Source organism: Microtus oregoni, unplaced genomic scaffold (genome assembly GCF_018167655.1).
Source record: "Microtus oregoni isolate MIOR12 unplaced genomic scaffold, Mior012 000013F_ref0000133, whole genome shotgun sequence".
In the NCBI taxonomy this organism is placed as follows: Eukaryota; Metazoa; Chordata; class Mammalia; order Rodentia; family Cricetidae; genus Microtus; species Microtus oregoni.
The window spans coordinates 3600680-3621431 of record NW_024543072.1 but is presented as its reverse complement, the minus strand read 5'-3'; the positions used below and the strand labels follow the sequence as shown (position 1 = coordinate 3621431).

Sequence of the window (20752 nt, the reverse complement as noted above, 5' to 3'; positions counted from 1 at the left end):
GATCTTCCTGCCTGTGGAGTGCTGGGATCACACGGATTAGTTTGTTTGGTTTCCCTTGGTCTTGTGAACAGTGACCACATGAAATAAGCACTAAGATGCTATAAAAATGAATCACGGTGCACAGCCAATGTAGACATGTAGAAACCTGAAATATTTAGAGGAAAGCTTTATCTGTTTATCAGTAACGAATGGGGACATAGTATCACAAGACGCCAATGTTTAAAGAAAGGTGATTATAAGTTAGAGTAAGAACAGTGTGACTACTCAGCTATGTCCAACCTGCTTTGTGTTTTTAATTCTGACAAAGTGAAGTATAGAGATGATTCTCAGATTATACAGATAGCTGTGAGGGCTCACTAGAACTCAGCAGTCTCGTAGGTTGTGTGGCTGTGACTGGCAGAAACACTGTTAAGGTTCACTGAATTGTAAGAAGAACATGGCCTTAGTGGGTGACTTGGTGTAAGCAGTGGCCTCTCGTGCTTGTGACGTAAGAGCCTTCCTGACTCAGGATTACTGCTGCATCTTTGTCACCTAAAAGAAACCATCAAGAAGGGTGAACCAAGCTTTTTGTTTAGTTTTGTCTTGCTTTTTTATTTATTTATTTTGGTTTACTGAGAAAATCTCATGCATTCCAAGCTAACCTTCAACTCAGTACGCTCCTGCCTTCTCAGGCACATGGGATTATAAGGTGCTCCCCACACCCACCTGAGATCATTTGTCCAGTTTTCGCACCATATACTGGGGCTGACAATGGCACACTTCTCATGGATCTTACGTTCTAGTGTGGGAGAAAGTGCACAGGCAAAATAATTACAGACAAATGGCTCGCGTGTCTAAGGAGCCAGAAGGATAGGATACCCGGGGAGGCCTCAAGTCCAGCTGAGGGAAGAGTCGTGCAGGCAAGAGAAGCAGCAACAAAGCAAAGGAACAGCAACAGCCTGGCGATGGGAAGGACTTGACATTAGAAATTAAGTGTATGGGCTCCTGACATGGCCGAGCAGGTAAGGACATTGACTATCAAGCCTGGCTGGTCAGAGGTTCCTAGGACCCACGTGGGAGAAAAGACTCCCTAGCGCTGTCCTCTGACGTCCACATAGGCACTTTAGCATGAGTGCACACACACAATGAAAACAAAACCAAGTGTAGCTGGAAGGGTACAGGTAACACTAGAAATGGGCGGAAGGGCTGCTCAGTGGGTAGGCTCAAGCCCTCTTGAGGGCTTGAATTCAGATCAAAGCACCCACATAAAAGGCTTGGGTAAGACCTGTGCTCCCCTGTAACCCCGGATGTCAGGTAGAGACAGGATCCTCGTGCTTGCTGGTTTAGTGAGACTGTTTAATAAACAGCTGATGTCCTCCTGGCTCTGGGATTACAGCGCACAAAGAAATATGACAGAGTTAGAGCAAGTATGCTCTAGAAGACACTTGGCCTTAAACTTGAGGAAGTCTTCCAGAGCGTTGGAGATGTATGTCTGCTGCTACAACAAAGTTGTGATGGAAACACCGAGCAGCTGCATGGGCGGCTTCTCAGGAACTGAACTAAACAGGCTCCCAGTTTAGAGACTGCTGGAGTCATCCAGCAGGGGCGGGCTAAGTAAATGACATGACATTCAAAGAAGTGAAGCAAGTCAAGATACTTTCCAGTCTCATGATGGTTTGCACGTTGGAGCCATAGGTGAGCGGCCAAATTACATGTCTGGCTTATTGTTGGGGTTTGTCACCTACTCCACCTCCTACAAGGAGCGGGGATTAATTATTCATTATTTAAATTTCCAATGCTTTGTAGAAATATTAAGTACAGATATCAAATAGGCTATTAGACTGGATCTCAGGAACAGGCCAAAACTGGAAATAACATATTCAGAAATCATATAGGTAAAGCCGTGAAATTAGAAGCAGTTATTCAAGAAATGTGTCAAGAAGAGAGAGACCTAGTCCTAGAGAACCCAGCATCAGAGACCAGACTGAACAGGCCCAGCAAACTGTGAGAACCTGGAGCATTATGGTTCCTGTGAGTGAAGACCCGCAGGGTGGAAATGAAACGGATGACCTCAGACTCACATAGAGTACAAAAGGGTTAGGTGGGGCGCCACACGCCTTTAGTTTCTGGAGTTAGAAGCTAGCCTGATCTATATGGCAAGTTGCAGGCTAGCCAGGGATAAGTAGTGAGACCCTGTCTAAAAGAAAATTTAAAAAAGAAAAAAAATGTATTACACCAGAGATGTAGCTCACTGGTTAAAAAAAAAAAAAATCGTGCGCACCTTTTAAAAGTCCTTGGATTCTAGCCAAACAGTGGTGGAGCACGCCTATTAAAGGATTAACCCAGCACTCAGGCGTCAGAGGCAGGCGGATCTCAGTGAGTTCGAGGCTAGCTGGGCTACAAGAGCTAGCTCCAAAAGCTACAGAGAAAACAAAACAAAACAAAAAAAACCAATAACAACAACAACAACAAAAGTCCTTGGGTTCTGTGCCCATCATCATCAAAAACAACAATGTAAAAAAACAAACTCCAACCCTGTCATTCCCTACTTCCCACAATTCCCTAGGGCCGACGCCAGCGGTGGCCATCTTGACTGTGGGCAGCCAGGGGCGCTGCGCCTGCGCGGTGGCTCTCCTCCGCTGGCTGTGCAGGCGGTGTTCCTGAGGCCAGGGGTGCTCGGCGGTGGCAGAGATGACCCAGGCTGAGAAGGGGGACCCGGAGAACGGGAAGGAGAAGGGCGGAGAGAAGGAGAAGGAGCAGCGGGGCGTGAAACGACCCATCGTGCCGGCGCTAGTGCCCGAGTCGCTGCAGGAGGTGAGGTTAGACCGCGCCTAGCCTGGGCCTCTGCTGGCGGGGCCCGGGTGCCCGGCGTCGGGGAAGGATTCGGGGTCCTTCCGGGTGCGAAGCCGCCCCGCACAGCCTCCGGATCTCCGGGCCGTGAGATGTCATAGTTTAGCACCGACCGGACTCCGCCGACACTTGTTCAGGGATGGTCAGAACTTAGTCTGTTCCTTTGTTCGCAGATCTCAGACAGTGGGGAGTCATTCCCCTTTGAAAGCAGGGGGAAGGTAGTCTTTCCTTAAATCGGCATTAAGAGTTTGTTCAAAAACAGAACAAGTGTAAGTCAGAAACATTTGTTTAGAGCAGTGTGGCACACACTCTGATTGGCCAGGGCTTACTGATAAGTAAACACATTCCCACTGGGAAATGGGCGGGGGCAGTGCACAGCTCCCAGGGATTAAATGCTCAGGACTTCCTGTGGGCCCTTTCTGAACCTCCTTCCTCTCCCGTGCACGGGTTAAATGACCTAACTGGTAGGGCCGCTGTAAAACGCAGAGTATGGTGTGGGATGAGCTAGTTCAGAGAACTGGGGTGGGTGATGAACACGTGTGTTTCCTTCAGCCTTGACATGGGTGAACTGTTGGACAGGGAGAGGGTAGAGGTGGGAGCCGGGGCGCTGGAGATTGAGAGTGACCAAAGGTATAGATGGAGGAGTTCTGGAAAAGGGAACTGCCTTAGAGACTCTAAAGGCCTGGAGACATCGCCGTTTAGAGTTAAGAAAGACTGGAGACCTTTCCAGTACCCACACAAGCCCGTAGCCTGGTCACTTCATTGAAGGTGGCGGAGAATGTTGGAATGGGATGCTAATACTTGACTCGCGAGTGTGTCCAACCTTTTGCCATTGTGATGCATCGTTTTCTCTGACAGAGTTCATGCTTGAGAAGCCACTCACTTGAGTAACCAAGGGGGAAAAAAGGCAAAATTTAAAAAATGAGTTTGAGCCGGGCGGTGGTGGCGCACGCCTTTAATCCCAGCACTCGGGAGGCAGAGGCAGGCGGATCTCTGTGAGTTTGAGGCCAGCCTGGTCTACAAGAGCTAGTGCCAGGACAGGCTCCAAAGCTACAGAGAAACCCTGTCTCGAAAAAAAAACTAAAAAAAATAAATAAATAAATAAAAATAAAAATAAAAAAATGAGTTTGAGACCAGCCTGGTCTACAAGAGCTAGTTCCAGGATAAGCTTCAAAGCCACAGAGAAACCCTGTCTCGAAAAAAAAACAATCTCGCGATTTTTCTGTTGGGCTTCAGATTGAAGAGTTAGCATTTTCTAGTTGCCACCAATGCCACATCCAAGCAACATGATCAGCTCTGGCATTCTCAAGAGAACTTGATGAGGTGGGCGCTTCATGAGAGCTAGTGACGGCTGAGTTTGTAGCAGATCAGTGAATCTGGGGCTTGGGCCTTTTTCTACACACCCGTGAGTGTCACACCTTGGACTTTTCCATACCTTGTGTGGCATCTGTATGTCACTGACTTTTCCTAGTCGTAGCTTAGTGATAGTATCTAGGAAGTGATATGTGGAATGTACCGCCAGGTTCCTTTGCTAACACATTAAAATATGTAATTACTAAACAACAACTGCCTCCGCTCCAGGAAACTGTGTTCTCTAGAGTTTCATAATCCATGTAGTGCAGCTTGTGGGTCTTCGATGAGGTCCAGGCATCCCTGAGGGGTAGCGGGCTCACCTGTTTTCCCCAGTCGATTGGGAAGAGGCCCACCATAGCACAGGGATGCCAACACCATTCAGGGCATACTTGACTGTCTGCCAGGTGCTGGCATAGAGCAGTAAATGAGACAGAAGTGCCCCTCTTCACTAGAGAGTTATTGTCTATTGGGACGACAGACTGTAAGAGTGTCATGGAAAGGGAGGCTATAGATCGGGTTATGGAGGGACCAGAACACTTAATGATGGCATTTAATTCATCCCTGGAGTGAAGAGTTAGGTGTAGCTGAGATAGAGAACGTCGCAGGCAAAGGGAGTTGCACTTAACACTGATGAAGGTTCCAGAGCCATTGAGTTTTGTAGTTAACAGAAGTTTGGAGTCAAGCTGGGCATATGGCACATGCCTGTAAACCCAGAACTTGGTGCTTGGGAAGTGGATTTTGTGGAGTTTAGTATATTCCTGGCTACACAGACTCCAACTTTAAAAACAATAAAAAAATCTAGGTTTGAGGATAGACTGGAAGTACAGCAATTCTGGAGTTAGGGAGTTCTACTTGCCACTAGGGCACGGTGAAGGAGTACCCAGCAGTCAGGTCGTGGTTCTCAGTAGATAATTCTGCTTGCTTACTTTCTAATAGAAACTCTTTTCTTTCTTTTCTTTTTCTTTTCTTTTTTTTTTTTTTTTGTTTTTTTGTTTTGTTTTGGTTTGTTTGTTTGTTTTTCGAGTCCTGGTTTCTCTGTAGCTTTGGAGCCTGTCCTGGAACTAGATCAGGCTGGCCTCAAACTCACAGAGATCCGCCTGCCTCCGCCTCCCGAGTGCTGGGATTAAAGGTGTGTGCCACCACTGCCTGGCCTAATAGAAGCTCTTCAAAAAAAAAAAAAAAAAGAATTAGGCTGGGCACGGTGGTGCACACCTTTGATCCCAGCACTGGGAGGCAGAGATAGGTGGATTTCTGAGTTTGAGGCCAACCTGGTCCACAAAGTGAATTCAGAATAGCCAAGGCTACATAGAGAAACCCTCTCTCAAAAAAAAAAAACAAAAAATTTTTAAAGAATTTTTCTTAAAAATTATATGCATGTGGGGAGGGGATGGAGGGCAGGGGTTGGGGGGGGGTACATGCACATGTAGGTGCAGGTACCCATGAGTCTAGAAGAGGGCGTCAGATTCCTAAAGTTGGAGTAAGTGGTATTGAGCTGCCTGATACGGTGCTGGGAACCAAACTCTGGTTCTCTGCAAGAGCTGTATGCCGTCTTCACTGTTGAGCCATCTGTCCATTCCAAACCCCTGCCTTCAGAGGCATTGCCAAAGTCTGTCCTTCTCTTACTCTCTGCTGAAACTTTACGTGCCTCAGCAAGTTTGGGGGAAGACGGTTTCCCAAGAGAACCCGAATTCTCTCCCGCAAGAGCTAGAGACCGTCCCTGCCATCTCTTGAATTTGCGCTGCACTGTGAGTTTTTGTTTGCTCTCTCTTCTAACTTACCAGGACTGAGTTGTAGACTCTGGCTTTTAACCCTAGGCTCTTGCCAAATGAGGTACATAGCACACCTGGTAACCCAAACACAGGTGACAAACTCATGCTGAAGCCGGTCGTGAGTAAAGCCTTAGTTTCCAACATTAGGGAGCAATAATCCTTTGCTTACATTATTTTCTTCCTTGACTGCTTCAGGCAAACCTGGCTGATTGTAGGCGTCACCCCAAGAGCTTTTGAACTAGCCGATCTCTAGGCCTGCTGGAGCTTCTCAGAATCTGTAGGGAAGGCTCGGGCTCGTTCCTCTTCTGTTCACGGGGGTCTTAGTTACTCTTCACTCTCTTCTCTTACCCACTTGTATTTCTAGGTGAATAGAAAGTTCTCTGATAGTAGAGAGTTGGTCCTGGCTACCATTCTACCTACATTTTCTGGCATATAAACACTCAGTAATTATGTGTTAATTTGCACCGGAGGATTTGGGCTTCATTCAGATAAATAAGAATTTATTGAACTGTGTACTGTGAGTCCGCTCAAGGGACACCAAAGAATTTGTATTCAGAAGAACCAGTGCAATGGAATATCTCTCTTTACTAAATTATTGTTATGCTTTTTAGCCTAATGGTCTGTGCTAGCTAGTTTTGTGTCAACTTGACATAAGCTAAAGTCTTCAGAGAGGAGGGAACCTCGATTCCGAAAATGTCTCAGTAAGATCAGGATGTAGGCAAACCTGTAGAGAATTTTAATTAGTGATTGATATAGAAGGGCCCAGGGCATTGTGGGTGGTGCCATCCCTGGGCTGGTCCTGTGGTGTGTAAGACAACAGGTTGAGCAAACCACGAGGAGAAGTCAGTAAGCAGCACCCTCCATGGCCTCAGCACCATCAGCTTCTGCCCCCAGGTTCCCTGTTTGAGGTCCCATCTTGACTTCCTGTAACAATGGACAGTGTATGGCATGGAAGTGTCACCCAGGCTGGGTTTATCACCGTCGTTCATCGCAGCAGCATAACCCTGACTAAAACGTGGTTTTTACAGGAAACATCATATAATGTGTTACGTATAATGTGTGTTAATTAACCTCTTAACTACGCTGCTAAATTCACATCTATATTTTTTTTATTTCTGCAGCAAATCCAGAGCAACTTTATTGTTGTCATACACCCAGGTTCAACAACTTTAAGAATTGGCCGAGCCACAGATACACTTCCTGCCAGCATCCCTCACGTCATTGCAAGAAGACACAAACAACAAGGGCAGCCGCTATACAAGGACAACTGGCTGCTGAGGGAAGGGCTAAATGTAAGTCAGAGGGGAGCACCTGGGAGAGCAGCCTGGCAGGTTTCCTTGGGAGGGCTTACACACCCAGTCTTCCTAGGAATCTTGAATAAACATCTCCAGAGTTGTGCTTTGTAAAAATAGTATCATTCAGGGTTACAAGTATGGTCTTCATGTGAGTTGCTGCTGTGATAAACACTTCAACAAAAGCCACCGCTGGAGAAAGGGCTTATTCTAGTCACAAATTTGGGTTACAGTCTATCATTGTGGGGAAGTCAGGGAGGCAGGGACATGAAGCGGGCGAGCACAACCACAGTCGCGAGCCTGCTGAGAAACAGATGCACGCATGCTTCCTGTGCACAGCTCACTTTCTCTGCTCTTGGACAGTTCAGACTTGCTGCCACCCACACAAAATAATTTACAGTATTTTAGGGACTTGAAGCAATTCGTGATTTATCAAAAATATATAAAGGAATATGATATTGTTACAGAATCATAAAGATAAGCATTATATAGATATTTGAAGAGTCTTAGGTTTTTTTTAATATTTATTTATTTAGTATACAATATATACCTTCAGGCCAGAAGAGGGCACCCCACCTCATTACAGATGGTTGTGAGCCACCATGTGGTTGCTGGGAATTGAACTCAGGACCTTTGGAAGAGCAGGCAATGCTCTTAACCACTGAGCCATCTCTCCAGCCCCTAGTCTTAGATTTTTTTAATTTATTTTCATTTTCAGTTTAGAGTATATATAGGGGCAGTTTGTGCACATGAACACAGATGCCCACCCAGGTCAGAGGAACTGGAGTTAGAGTTGTAAGCCACCTGATGAGGGTGCTGGGAATCAAACTCAGGTTCTCAGGAAGAACAGTATGTGCTCCTAACCACTGAGCAAGGGCAGGGCTCTCTGAAATACTGTTTCTTGTTGTTGTTTTTTTGAGACAGGGTCTCCCAGTGTGGCCTTAGTGTACCTGGTACTCACTATATGGACCAGGTTAGCCTTGAATTCCTAGAAATCTGCCAGCCTCTGCCTCCTATGCAGCACCATGCCCGGTATTAATTTGAATAATGCTGAAAAATTTGTATTAGTCACATATCAGCCCAAGGCACCTGAGGTTATAGAGTTTTGCAGACAGTAGGCTTTGGTCGGGCTTCCATTTTGATATTTTGTTTGTTTGATCTGCCCTTATAGTACAGGCTGGCCTTGAACTCCATATCCTCCTATCTCTTAACCTCTGCAGTGCTTGGATGCTGGCAGAGCACCCAGCTCTGGAATTCTTAGGGTTATCACGGCCAAGAAAAAAAAAAAATTTAAAGAAATGCTACTTGTTGAGATTATCTACTCATTGATGGATTGATTAAGTTAGTAGCATGCCTTGTTTTCTGTTTTCATTAAATATGTTATATTGATCATCCTTTCGTTTTTCTCTCCAGAAACCTGAAAGTAATGAACAAAGACAAAATGGCCTTAAAATGGTGGACCAGGCGATATGGTCTAAAAAGATGTCAAATGGTACAAGACGAATCCCTGTGTCACCAGAACAGGTTCGGTCAACTTTTCCTTCAAATTCATTATTACTTTTCCACCTCTATTGATTTCGTTGTGTATTGCTTAACAACGGGGATGTGTCATAAAACCCTAGAGAAGTGGCATCCATGACAGAAGACTAGGTAACGTATCTTTTGCTCACCTAGGTTCTACATACGGCACAGCCTATGGCTCCAGACTCTGGTATATAGTATGTTACTATGCTGCATACTATGGGCAGTTTTACCACAGGGATGGTCCTGTGTAGGGCTGGGTGGTGGTGTAAACCGGAGACTGCACTTTTGTTTCCCAGCCACCCAGTCCTGAATAATCACACAGAAACTATATTAATTACTCTGTTTAACCAACAGCTCAGGCGTATTTCTAGCTAACTCTTACATCTTAACGCATTTTTATTAATTTATATAATTTTATTAATTTATACATCGCTGTAGACTGTGGCTTACCAGTAAGGTTCCAGTGTCTTTCTCTCTGAATTCAGTTTAGTTTTCCCATCTAGCTATATTCTGCCCTGCTGTAGGCCAAAGTAGCTTCTTTATTAACCAAAGCTAATGAAACATATTCACAGCATACAGAGGGAAATGCCACATCATGGTAGTGCTGGTGCACACCTTTCATCCCAGCACTAGAAGGCAGAGATAGGTGAGTCTCTGTGAATTCAAGGTCAGCCTGGTCCTGGTCTACAAAGGGAGTTCAAGAACAGCCAGGGCTGGTATACAAGGAAACCCTGTCTTGAAAAGTAAAAAAAAAACAAACCAACAACAAAAACAAATGTAGGCACTGGAGAGTGAGTTCAGTGGTTAAGAGCACTGACTGCTCCTGCAGAGGATCCGTGTTTAGTTCCCAGTTCTCACAAACCACTTGTAACTCCAGTTCCAGGAGATCTCATGCCTTTTTCTGGCCTTCCAAGGGCATCAGACATGTACATGGTACACATACATATATGCAAGGTAAACACTCATACATGTAAAATAAAAATATGTCTTTGAGGGGAAAAGAAGCAAAACAGTAAAGCCCCAGTGTACAGCACGAGGGTGCTTCTCATGATAGAATGTGACGAGATGCTGCTCTGGGTGGGTCAGCCAGTGAGCGATGAGGCGCTGTGAAGGGCTAGGCCACTCTGTCCGCTACTGTAGATGTCATAAACACCGTACTGTAAGTGATTTCCCTTTGTGGTGAAGGCTTTTGTTTGTTTGCTGGGTTGGAAAAGAGTACATCTACAAAGAATTAAATCATGACAAGCATGGACTCAGACTAGTGACCGTGCAGGAGTTAAGATGTGAGGGAGAGGGAAGAATTTGACCGACACCATTCTAGAGACTGATCCGCCATTTAGTGTGTGCGGCGTGTCCTACCAACAGCCCCACTGTCCGTAGTAGTGCACTTCAGTGCTGGCAGCACAGAAGGGATTTGGGGTCTATTTTGATGTTGACCGTACACCACCAAGCTGTTCAGCTGCATAGGGCATCCTTAGCTGCCAGACGGGGTGTGCACCTGACCTCAGCATGCAGGAAATGCACCACGTACCATAACTTCATTCTTTCATAATATCACTTAAAAATATTGGTGTGAGTAACAAACCTTGAGGAGCTGTAAAGGCTTTCTTTATTTTTGTACTCTGTAAATTATTATTTATTATTACAAATTACTTTCACTTTAAAACTTTTTGTTAAAAACAAAGACACGCATACCCCTCCAAGCCCACAGAGGTTCAAGATCACCAATGTCACTGTCTTGTTCCACGAGAAAGTCTTCATGGGCAATAACATGTTGAGGACCTGTTGGTTCCTATGACAACTGCTTTCTTCTGCATCGCCTCCTGCAGGACCTTTCTTAGGACTGGTCCTTTTCATGTTTGTAAAGAAATGTGGAACAGGAGGACCATATCCCGTCAATAGTAGTGCACGCTGAAGCTCGTTTGCTCGTTGCAGTGCCTACATTGTGTGTGGTCTGCATCCCGTCCTGTTGTACGACTGCAGCTTGCTAACAGCAGCAGCCCTAGACTAGGGAAGCTGTGTGCATGTAGGTATACCATCAGAAGGTTTCGGCTCCCCTGTGGTCCTGCACCTCCACTGCCATGTGTGTGGTGTGTTACTGTAGTGCCATGGCAGCCATAGGATCCTCATATGTCCATAAGTCATTATGCAAATACGAGGTAGAAAATACAGGAAGGAAGGGGAGAACCAGTTAGTACTTCCTAAGGGGAGGACCAGTTAGTACTTCTCCAGGGGAGAACCTGTTAGTACTTCCCCAGGGGAGGACCTGTTAGTACTTCCCCAGGGGAGGACCAGTTAGTACTTCCCCAGGGGAGAACCAGTTAGTACTTCCCCAGGGGAGAACCAGTTAGTACTTCCTCAGGGGAGGACCAGTTAGTACTTCTCCAGGGGAGAACCTGTTAGTACTTCCCCAGGGGAGAACCTGTTAGTACTTCCCCAGGGGAGGACCTATTAGTACTTCCTCAGGGGAGGACCAGTTAGTACTTCCCCAGGGGAGGACCTGTTAGTACTTCCCCAGGGAAGAACCAGTTAGTACTTGCCCAGGGGAGGACCAGTTAGTACTTGCCCAGGGGAGGACCTGTTAGTACTTGCCCAGGGGAGGACCAGTTAGTACTTCCCCAGGTGAGGACCTGTTAGTACTTGCCCAGGGGAGGACCAGTTAGTACTTCCCCAGGGGAGGACCTGTTAGTACTTGCCCAGGGGAGGACCAGTTAGTACTTCCCCAGGGGAGGACCTGTTAGTACTTGCCCAGGGGAGGACCAGTTAGTACTTCCCCAGGGGAGGACCTGTTAGTACTTCCCCAGGGGAGGACCTGTTAGTACTTGCCCGTGTGTCTCAGCATTTGAGAGGAGACAAGGAGACTCTTGCACTGCCCCCTGCCTGCAGAAATAGAGCGTGTTTCTCTTTTCTCATCCCAGGCACGCTCCTACAACAAGCAGATGCGACCTGCCATTCTAGACCACTGTTCTGGAAACAAATGGACAAACACGTCCCACCAGCCCGAGTATTTGGTAGGAGAAGAGGTAAGGAACTTGGACAATGAAAGGAATGGACACAAACAACTGATGGTCCCGAGTTCGCGGTTGTTTCCTAACACTTCTTGGTCCTATTTCTGAGGACCAGATACTTCACTGCCCCTCTGGGTTGTCAGTTACCCCACACTCAGGGTCTGGAGCACTCAGAAGAGTTTGGATGTGAGTCCAGACAACCCTTAGAGACAGCTCTGATGATGCGCTTCTTCCTGTCCTAGGCTTTGTACGTCAACCCGCTGGACTGCTACAATATTCACTGGCCTATTAGACGGGGTCAGCTGAATATCCACCCAGGTCCTGGGGGCTCCCTGACAGCTGTTCTCGCAGATATTGAAGTGATATGGTCTCATGCAATCCAAAAGTATTTGGAAATCCCACTGAAAGATTTAAAGGTAAGGGGAAATTCCCAGTTCTTTGGGTTGACTTTAAGATTCTTGGGGAGTCCAAGTGCACATGACTGAGTTGTGTGTGACAGTGTCCTGAAGCAGTCTCAGTGTTGGGGTGGTGGGGATATCTTACTTTCTTTAATTCTCCTCCAGCCATCTCCCCCTCTTACTGTTTCTTTGGTCTCTGAATACCGGAGAAACCACAAGCCTGCTCATGTCCACGGCCTTTCTCCGTACCTCACTCAGACTTATTAACTCCACAAGTTTCCATGTCACGTTCACAAGGACTCTGAGGAGTCGAGGGAAACATAGCTGCTCCTGTTTCCTTCTGAAACCGAGAAGCAGCGCAGCACAGAGGTTTGAGCTTTTGCTCGGGGCTCATGGTCATAGCTGCTTCTCCTGCACAGGGAAGCCTCGCGAAAGGTGGCATTATGAAACTGGACTTGACTACGTGGATGCTGACACTTTCTGTTTCTCATTGGTTTTTTTTCTCCAGTATTACAGGTGCATCTTGTTAATCCCTGATATCTATAACAAACAGCACGTGAAAGAGCTAGTGCATATGATCCTGATGAAGATGGGCTTCTCAGGTATGCCCAAGATTCCAGTGACACCCTTTAAACTGTTCTTTTTCAGTGACAAAGTTAGTGGTGTTCACCAGTTTATTTAAATGTGCATTCGGAATGGACTGATGTTCCGGGTGTTTGCCCCGAGATTTCTGGGTTCCTGGGCGGAGCTGATCGTTTGTTTGAGGCTGTCTACTGCTGTGCATCAGATTTTGACACTCTGCCTCTTTGTAATGCTAGGGATTGTTGTCCATCAGGAGTCTGTGTGTGCTACGTTTGGGAGTGGCTTAAGCAGCACCTGTGTTGTAGATGTTGGGGACCAGAAAACAAGCGTGTGCTGTGTGGAAGATGGGGTGTCTCATCGGAACACACGGTACGGCTCTTCTCCCATCTCTGTCTATTCGAATCACCACAGGCCAGAAATTGTCTGAGGTGACGTCTGCATAGGCGTCCAGCAAGCCTGGGCAATAAGTACTAGCCAGGTGCAACTGATGCCGGTGACCTTGCCCTTAGGGAGCTTTCAGCCCGCATTCATAATACCAGTTCCTGGGAGCCATAGTAGGTGTTGTGCAGGTTAGCTCCTTGTCGTTTGTGTGGTCCATTACATCCTTATAGCAAGTCATGTAGAAACAAACCAAATTTTTCAGGTCTAAATTCTCTAGAGTTTGGAATATTTGCTTTCCTTATCATAGATATTTCTCAAAAATGTGATGTGTATGTTCTTAACTGACAGATTAACCATCTTCCCCTCTTCTCCTTACCTCAGGCTCTGTCTGGCATATGGGGGCTCTGACGTGTCGAGGTGTTTTTACTGGCTCATGCAGCGAGCGGGCTTCCCTTACAGAGAGTGTCAGTTAACAAACAAAATGGATTGCCTCCTCTTGCAGCACCTTAAAGAAACATTCTGTCATCTAGACCAGGTGAGAACAGAATTAATATTGCTGATTATTTTGGCGCCAGGAAAAATGTAAGGCATTTAAAGGGAACTTACAACTTCTACCAATCTCATGCTGTTCACCGAGGTGGTGAGGCCTGGCAGCCAGAGCTCTTCAGCCGCTCCTGGGTATAGCAGGTGGTGAGGAACTCAGGATGGTCTCAGGTTGTGTAAAGAGACGTAGGCAGTTGCTGCCAGTGGGGGTCTGGCCACGGCACCAAAGGGTGAAGGTGACAGCTGAGGGGAAATGGATAGAACATGTAAGGAGATAGGTGCACTGCTTAATTAAATGTGGCTGTGTGCTCTTTTATAACGTGAATTAGCAGCGTTTAATCACTCATTGCTGCAGGGTCTTGTTTGTTTGTTTGGTTTGTTTTTTTGTTTTGGTTTTTCAAGACAGGGTTTCTCTGTAGCTTTGGAGCCTGTCCTGGAACTAGTTCTTATAGACCGGGCTGGCCTCGAACTCAGAGATCCGACTGCCTCTGCCTCCCGAGTGCTGGGCTTAGAGGCATGTGCCACCACTGCCAACGCCATTGCTTCAGTTTTAAACTTTATTCAGGTGATACAATTATGAATCTTACAAAACGTGGGGAACATAAAGACTGTAAATATCACAGCTATTGAGGACACATTCTTACTGAGTCCTGATGTCTGTCAATAATGAATAAAACAAAAAGGACAAATGGCAGAGATTCCAGAAACTAAATAGAGAAGCAAAGGACAGTTGAGCTCCTCTTATGTAGTTTATGGTAAGTGGCTCTGAGTCGGGGTAGCCATGTTATATTGGGCTTTATATAACGGCTTATGCGTAATTGGAGGCCTTTACTCACGTTCTCACTGACAGCGTCTTTTCCTGGAATCAGGACATCTCCGGACTTCAGGACCATGAATTTCAGATTCGGCACCCAGATTCTCCTGCCCTGCTCTACCAGTTTCGATTAGGCGATGAAAAGCTCCAGGTAACCAGGCAGACATATGTGTTCACAGGTAGAAAGAAAGCTGTCCCTGGTCAGTGAAGCTGAGAGAATTGTCAATGTGTGAGGTCGAATGCCAGCTCCCGTTTGGTTGGTTAGTACCCAAGCCAACATAGCCCGTTAGGGTACAGATTAGAATAAATCTGCCCCCCTTCTTTTTTAAATATTGTATTTTAATTAGGTGTATATGTATATATCTGTATGGGTACATGAATGTATGTGTGTAGGTGCCCACAGTGTCCAGAACAGGCATCAAGATACTCTGGATCTGGAGTTTCAGGTGGGTGTGAGCTGCCGATGTGCATGCTGGGAACTGGATTCAGGTCCTCTGCCAAGAGTACTCGTAACCACTGAGCCATCTCTCCAGTGCCCAGGGTTTTCTTTTAATCATTCAGAACATGGTGGGATTTAGATGGGCACTGGCTTGCTAGGACATAACAAAGCAAATGGTAAGGCAGTCACTTTGCATTTCCTCAGGAATCTCACATGGTGTGCCATCCATCCAGCTGGATGAGGGGCTTTCTGGTCTGTTACACAACCCTTTTCCCAGGAGGGCTGCTGCCCAGTGTGACATGGAGCACCTGCTTGGTGACTTTTGCTTGGGGAAGAATGAAGCTCCACTATTTCCGAGGAGACAGCATCTTTCCCTAAGCATCCTCCTTTTTATGCCCAGGCTCCAATGGCACTGTTTTACCCAGCAACCTTTGGGATCGTCGGCCAGAAGATGACGACCTTGCAGCACCGATCCCAGGGGGACCCTGAGGACCCGCATGATGAGCATTACCTGCTGGCCACACAGAGCAAGCAGGAGCAGGTGCGCAGCCCTCTGCGGGAGAAGCATCTCCTCACAGAGGAGAGCTTTGCCCAGAATTAACAGATCCTCATAATCAGTGCAGCTTCAGTAGACCAACCTGGTACTGTTCTCACAACTGCATAAAAATGAAGTCTCAGTTCAAAATCTGCCTGAGGAATTTCTTTATTCCTCATTAGCAGATACTAACTCATTTTCTGAGTGCAGGTCTGAACAGTTAAAAGTTAATTCTGTGAGGACACTTGCCTTTGGCTTGTATTGTTTACTTCTCTACTTCTGGATATGTATCCAGCAGTAATTTTGGTAAAATTTTCATTGTTTTGTACTTAATACAGAAAGTAGGAATACAGCTGAGTTATTTATTAGGTGGGGCCCCAGTAATCTGGTGTCTGCTATGGACAGAGCTGTAGTTCTCTTCACTGCTGATCTGGAACCAGGGGTTGAAAACTTGCTCATCTTTGTTCCTGTCCTAGAGGAGAGGAGGAAGACTGGACCTGGAAGTATGGATCCATAATAGCCACGGGCATGTGAATCCCGTTCAAATACTCCAGTAATAAGTCAGCTTAGTGGAGAAAGTCTATACTGACATTTCTGTTGTAAGCCCGTTCTCTGACGTACAGTGCTGAAACCTGCCCACATGTCCAGGCTTTCCTGGAGCATCCTCTCCTGTGTGCTCAGGCTACCTGGGCACGGGGCTAGGCTGTGTGTGTACCATGGTGACTTTTGCTTATGGTGTTCTGAGGAAATAGAAGGACAACACCAGCAGTGTGTCTTGTGCTCAGACCATCTACTGCTTTCTCTTTAACTTATTTACAGTCTGCAAAAGCTACTGCTGACCGCAAGTCTGCATCCAAACCCATTGGATTTGAAGGGGATCTCCGCGGCCAGGCCTCTGATCTTCCAGAAAGACTTCATCCCCAGGAGGTGGATTTGGCTTCTTCCCAGGGGGACTGTTTGATGGCCGGCAATGACTCTGAGGAGGCCCTCACTGCGCTGATGTCCAGGAAAACTGCCATCTCCCTGTTTGAAGGAAAAGCCCTGGGCCTTGATAAGGCCATCCTGCACAGCGTGGACTGTTGCTGTAAGCACACCCCACTCACCGGTAGAGAAGTGGGGTGGCTAGGTGACTGGTTCAGTCTTGATTGTGAGCACACCCCGCGTCCCAGTAGACAGTGGAGTGGGGTGGCAGCCAAGTGAACGGTTCAGTCTTGTGTGCGGTGCAGCATTTTCTCTCACAACCATCAGGCCTACTCCACTCTTGCATTGCCGGGTACTGTGAACATAGTAACGCAGTGCGGTTGGTTCCTGGCCCCATAACGCTTGTGCTGCCATGTAGTCTGGTGCTAGCGATGAAGATTAGCACACAGACCATGAAACCACAGCTCTGGTAGGCGCTAGAGTTGAACTACAGAATCCCAGCTGAGTTTCTGATTAAGACATGTAATAAGAAATTTGTCCTTCTCTAGAGGAGTTAGCAGTGGCTTTCTTGAATCTTATGAGAGATGTGAGGGATGATTGGAGAGTTAGCATTTAAATGCTGGGGGCATTCTGGACTGAGGAAGCCTACAAAACCATGGTTAGCCAGGATAAGGCTAGAGGCAGCCTAGGTTCCAAACCACACAGCAGCCCCCGTAGGCCTCCTTGAGAAGTTTGGTTCTAATCCTAGGAGTAGCGAGATGGGAGGTGGGCAGCAGATGGATTCTGGGGAGTTCCCAAGTGACAGATCGTGGCTTGGCCATGGAGGTGGGTAAGTGGCATGATGTCGCTCTTTTCAGCGTCTGACGACACCAAGAAGAAGATGTACAGCTCTATCCTGGTTGTGGGAGGCGGTTTGATGTTCCATAAAGCTCAAGAATTTCTCCAACACAGAATCCTCAACAAGATGCCACCTTCCTTCAGGCGAATTATTGAAAATGTGGACGTGATCACAAGGCCTAAGGTGCGTTGTTTCGTGTTGCAGGTTGGACGGTACTCTAATGAAACCAGCGTTGGTTACATCTAATTGCAGTGCATGTGGAGAGTGAAATCTAGGGGGGCACTGGCTTGTGACTGGAGTTTTGAGGACTTAGAGATGTGAAAAAATTACATTTCAGAGAGTCACAAATATAGTAGGAGTTCTTAACTAGCTTTCTTTTGGTTTGGTGTTTTTGTTTTTTATTGATTTTATGTTATGTGTCTAAGTGTTTTGTCTACATGTATGTGTGTGCTCACATGTGCACATGGTGCCTGCAGAGACCAGAAGAGATGATTAGATAGGTCTCCTGAAAATGGAGTTATAGATGATTATGGTCTGGCATGAAGATGCTGGGAACCAAACCCGGATCCCCTGGAAGAGTGGTTATTAACCCCTGAGCCATCTCTCTAGCCCTGATTTGGTTTTTTAGGTACTTAAACTTATGGTGCAGAGCCTGAATTCCTGATCCTCCTGCTGCCTCCCCCCAAATTTTGGGGGTTAAGGAGTATGCTGGCTTACCTGGTGTTGAGAGACTGGCTTTTCTGGTCCTTGCTCTGTTTGGATTTAACCTTATGGAATTGTAGGTGGGTCAGGAGATGACTTCTTCCCTTTTCCTGACAACCGGACCACTCCCTTTCCCACCCTGGCCATCATAAGGAGCCGGTATTGGGCCTTGGACTGGAGATCTTCCAGAGCCTCTTTTGACTTCTGCTACTTTGAAAAGTAACACAAAGGCAGAAGTTTAGAAACAGGTCCTGTCTGTATTTGGAACCCTGGCAGCGTTTTTCTTTGGAGGTGCCCTTCCTCTACTGGTACTGCATGTACGTGTGCCTACCTGTGGGACTTGTCTGTGGGACGGTGAAGAGTGGCATCTTTAGTATTAAAAGTTGAGAAGTTCTCCTCAGCTGTAGCAGAGATGGGTGTGTCCGTTCAGTCTTCTGCACTGGTGCTGGGAGTGCTGGGAGCTGAACCCAGCCCTACATGTTAGACAGCTCCGTGGCTGAGGTACCCCAGCTAGTTTTCTGCTATTCCACACAGATGTAAAACCTGCTTCGTTTGCTGTTGACTGAGCAGAACCCCAACCCCACTTGCAGAAAACCATGTCATGTGTCTCATTTGCCAAAATAACTTTACCTTTTGTCCAGGATATGGACCCCCGGCTGATTGCGTGGAAAGGAGGGGCAGTGTTGGCGTGCCTGGATACCACTCAGGAGCTATGGATTTATCAGCGAGAATGGCAACGCTTTGGCGTCCGAATGTTACGGGAGCGGGCTGCTTTTGTGTGGTGACGACCAACACCAAGTCTTTGGACATAAATACTTGAGGAATATATGTATTTAATTTATTGGATTTGAAGCTTAATTTTCCTAGAATTAAATGAATTCATCTTCATGTTAAAGTATGACACTGATTTGAAATTATAATTGAGAATAAATATGAACTTTCTCTTAACCTTTTTTCAAGGTTACATACTGCACCTCACCCCTTCCTGCTGCACCCCACCCTCTCCACAACGGGCAACCTTACAGTCCAGCCTTCCAGCCTGGTCAGCCACAAGGGGTGCTGCGTGCCTGTGGGAACCTGCTGCAGTGTCTGCCCTTTCCTCTAGCAGTGCTTAGATCGAAAGCCGCCTGCTCTGGGTTCCCTTGGAATCAAGCACTGTCTTTGCTTCTCCCACCTCCCTAAGCGTGTATGTTGCTTAATTGTGAAGGTTTTTTTTTTTTTACAAAGTTTGATTGTAAAGGTTTTTTTCTTTTTTTTTTTTTGGATTCATTTTTGTTTTGTTTTGTTTTGTTGTTTTTTAACAAGGTTTGATTTACAAAGTACCAGTTCAGAGCTAGGCTTCCTGAGGCAAGGACTGAAGGGCAAGGCTGGCTGGTTTTCTTGCTCTGTTCCCTCTAGGGCAGGTTTAGGGAAAGGACGACACAACACTTGAAAAGGAGACTATGTTCCCTTCCTAGAACTAAACAGACAGGATTGAAGACTAATTTAGAACACCTTTAAACCCAGCATTCAGGAGGCAGGCCGATCTCATGAGTTCTAGGCCAGCCTGATCTATAGAGCAAGTTCCAGGACAGCCAGGGCTACACAGAGAACACTCCACCCCACCCCACCCCCAAAAAATAAAACGAAAGAATTTAGAATCATTAACCTATACTGTACAGGTAAATCAGGTGGCTGCCGTAGTTTATAACTAACTTCATCTTTAAGACTCTAGTTTGCCTTTTCCTGAGGAACAAGTAAAAGCTCTTGGAGTTCAGTATGATCAACCGACTTCAATCTGTGAACATTCTGGAGAGAAGCTGAACTAAATATAGCCAGCCAGTCTGGACCCTTGGAAAGCCCCTGAGCTGCAGCAAGTTACAGAAAGGACATGGTATAGACAAGGGCAGGGCAGGGAGCAGTCCCTGGGGCTGTGACACAAGAAGGTAGGTTAGGTGGAGCATGTGGCTTCAGCCTGCTGTTACATATCTGCTCCTGCCATCACCATCACCAGAGTCAGCTTGGGGAGGACTGAGAGGGAGATAAAAGTAGAGACAGATGAGACCTGGAGATAGGCAGAGAACGTATAAGTCCAAGATGGAGAATTGTGGGACTGTAAGAGTCACCAGGTAAAGTTCTTTGTTGGGTCCAAGAGGGGTCCTTGGATGTAGCAATGGTTAATAATACTATTTGGATATATACTTTCAAGTCTGAAAATTACCTGTTATTTTATGTTTCTGGGTCGTTGGAACAGAGTTTACCATCAGCCCTACGCTTTCAGATGTATAATTTACCTGTTGTAATCGTCCTCCACATGAGTGTCTCTTACTTACTGTGGTGGGTGTTGATTCAGAGGAAGTTGGTTTCTGGTCCAAGTTGTGACACAAGCTATATCCACCCTCTATTATCAGTACGTTTGTGAAGCATTGGATAGCTGTCTTGCCAAGTAGTCGCCTTGCTACACTAAGCACTACCGCGGCCATCCAGTAGCAGCCTTCCCACACTAGGTGCTGCCTCCGCCATCACAAAGTATCTGCTTACGAAGCTGGATGCAGGGAGTTTGCACTTCATCATGGGTTTTATTTTATCCCTAAGGCATGTGTTAGAACACATGATGTAGCCTTTCACATTTGCTATTTATATTGCTGTGCATTGAACCCAGGGCCTTGTATATCACACACAAATTCTCTGCCACTAACCCACAACCCCAAGACATGACCTTTGAGGAGAATATGCAATTACCAACTTTCCTGAGACACCCTTCAGCCTGGAACTCACAGCTCTGCCCATGTCCCTCTGGAGCATTGTGATTTAAAACGTGCCACGGACTGGAGAGAGAGCTCGG

General features: G+C 46.5%; 1 protein-coding gene across 2 annotated transcripts; it reads left to right on the top strand.

The window, feature by feature from the left end:
- Positions 1-2606: 2606 nt before the first annotated feature.
- Actr8 (actin related protein 8) lies at positions 2607-18826 on the top strand. Of its 2 annotated transcripts, none has more exons than XM_041662629.1 (13): positions 2607-2793; positions 7073-7243; positions 8657-8767; positions 11686-11790; positions 12018-12191; positions 12682-12775; positions 12992-13124; positions 13518-13671; positions 14549-14644; positions 15333-15473; positions 16287-16551; positions 17246-17409; positions 18570-18826. In XM_041662629.1, the coding sequence occupies exons 1-13, from the start codon at positions 2671-2673 to the stop codon at positions 18711-18713; spliced, it is 1875 nt and encodes a 624-aa protein (XP_041518563.1). In that variant the 5' UTR covers positions 2607-2670; the 3' UTR covers positions 18714-18826. The 2 variants fall into 2 exon arrangements, with proteins under 2 accessions (XP_041518563.1, XP_041518564.1); XM_041662630.1 differs by having other exon boundaries at positions 2657-2793; positions 7110-7243.
- The last annotated feature ends 1926 nt before the right edge of the window (positions 18827-20752 follow it).

Excerpts from the sequence above, each read along its gene's own strand:
- Actr8 (XM_041662629.1), top strand. The coding sequence starts at position 2,671 with ATGACCCAGGCTGAGAAGGGGGACCCGGAGAACGGGAAGGAGAAGGGC. Across the intron at positions 14,645-15,332 it reads TAGGCGATGAAAAGCTCCAG|GCTCCAATGGCACTGTTTTA; the intron begins GTAACCAGGCAG and ends TTTTATGCCCAG. Across the intron at positions 17,410-18,569 it reads ACGTGATCACAAGGCCTAAG|GATATGGACCCCCGGCTGAT; the intron begins GTGCGTTGTTTC and ends CCTTTTGTCCAG.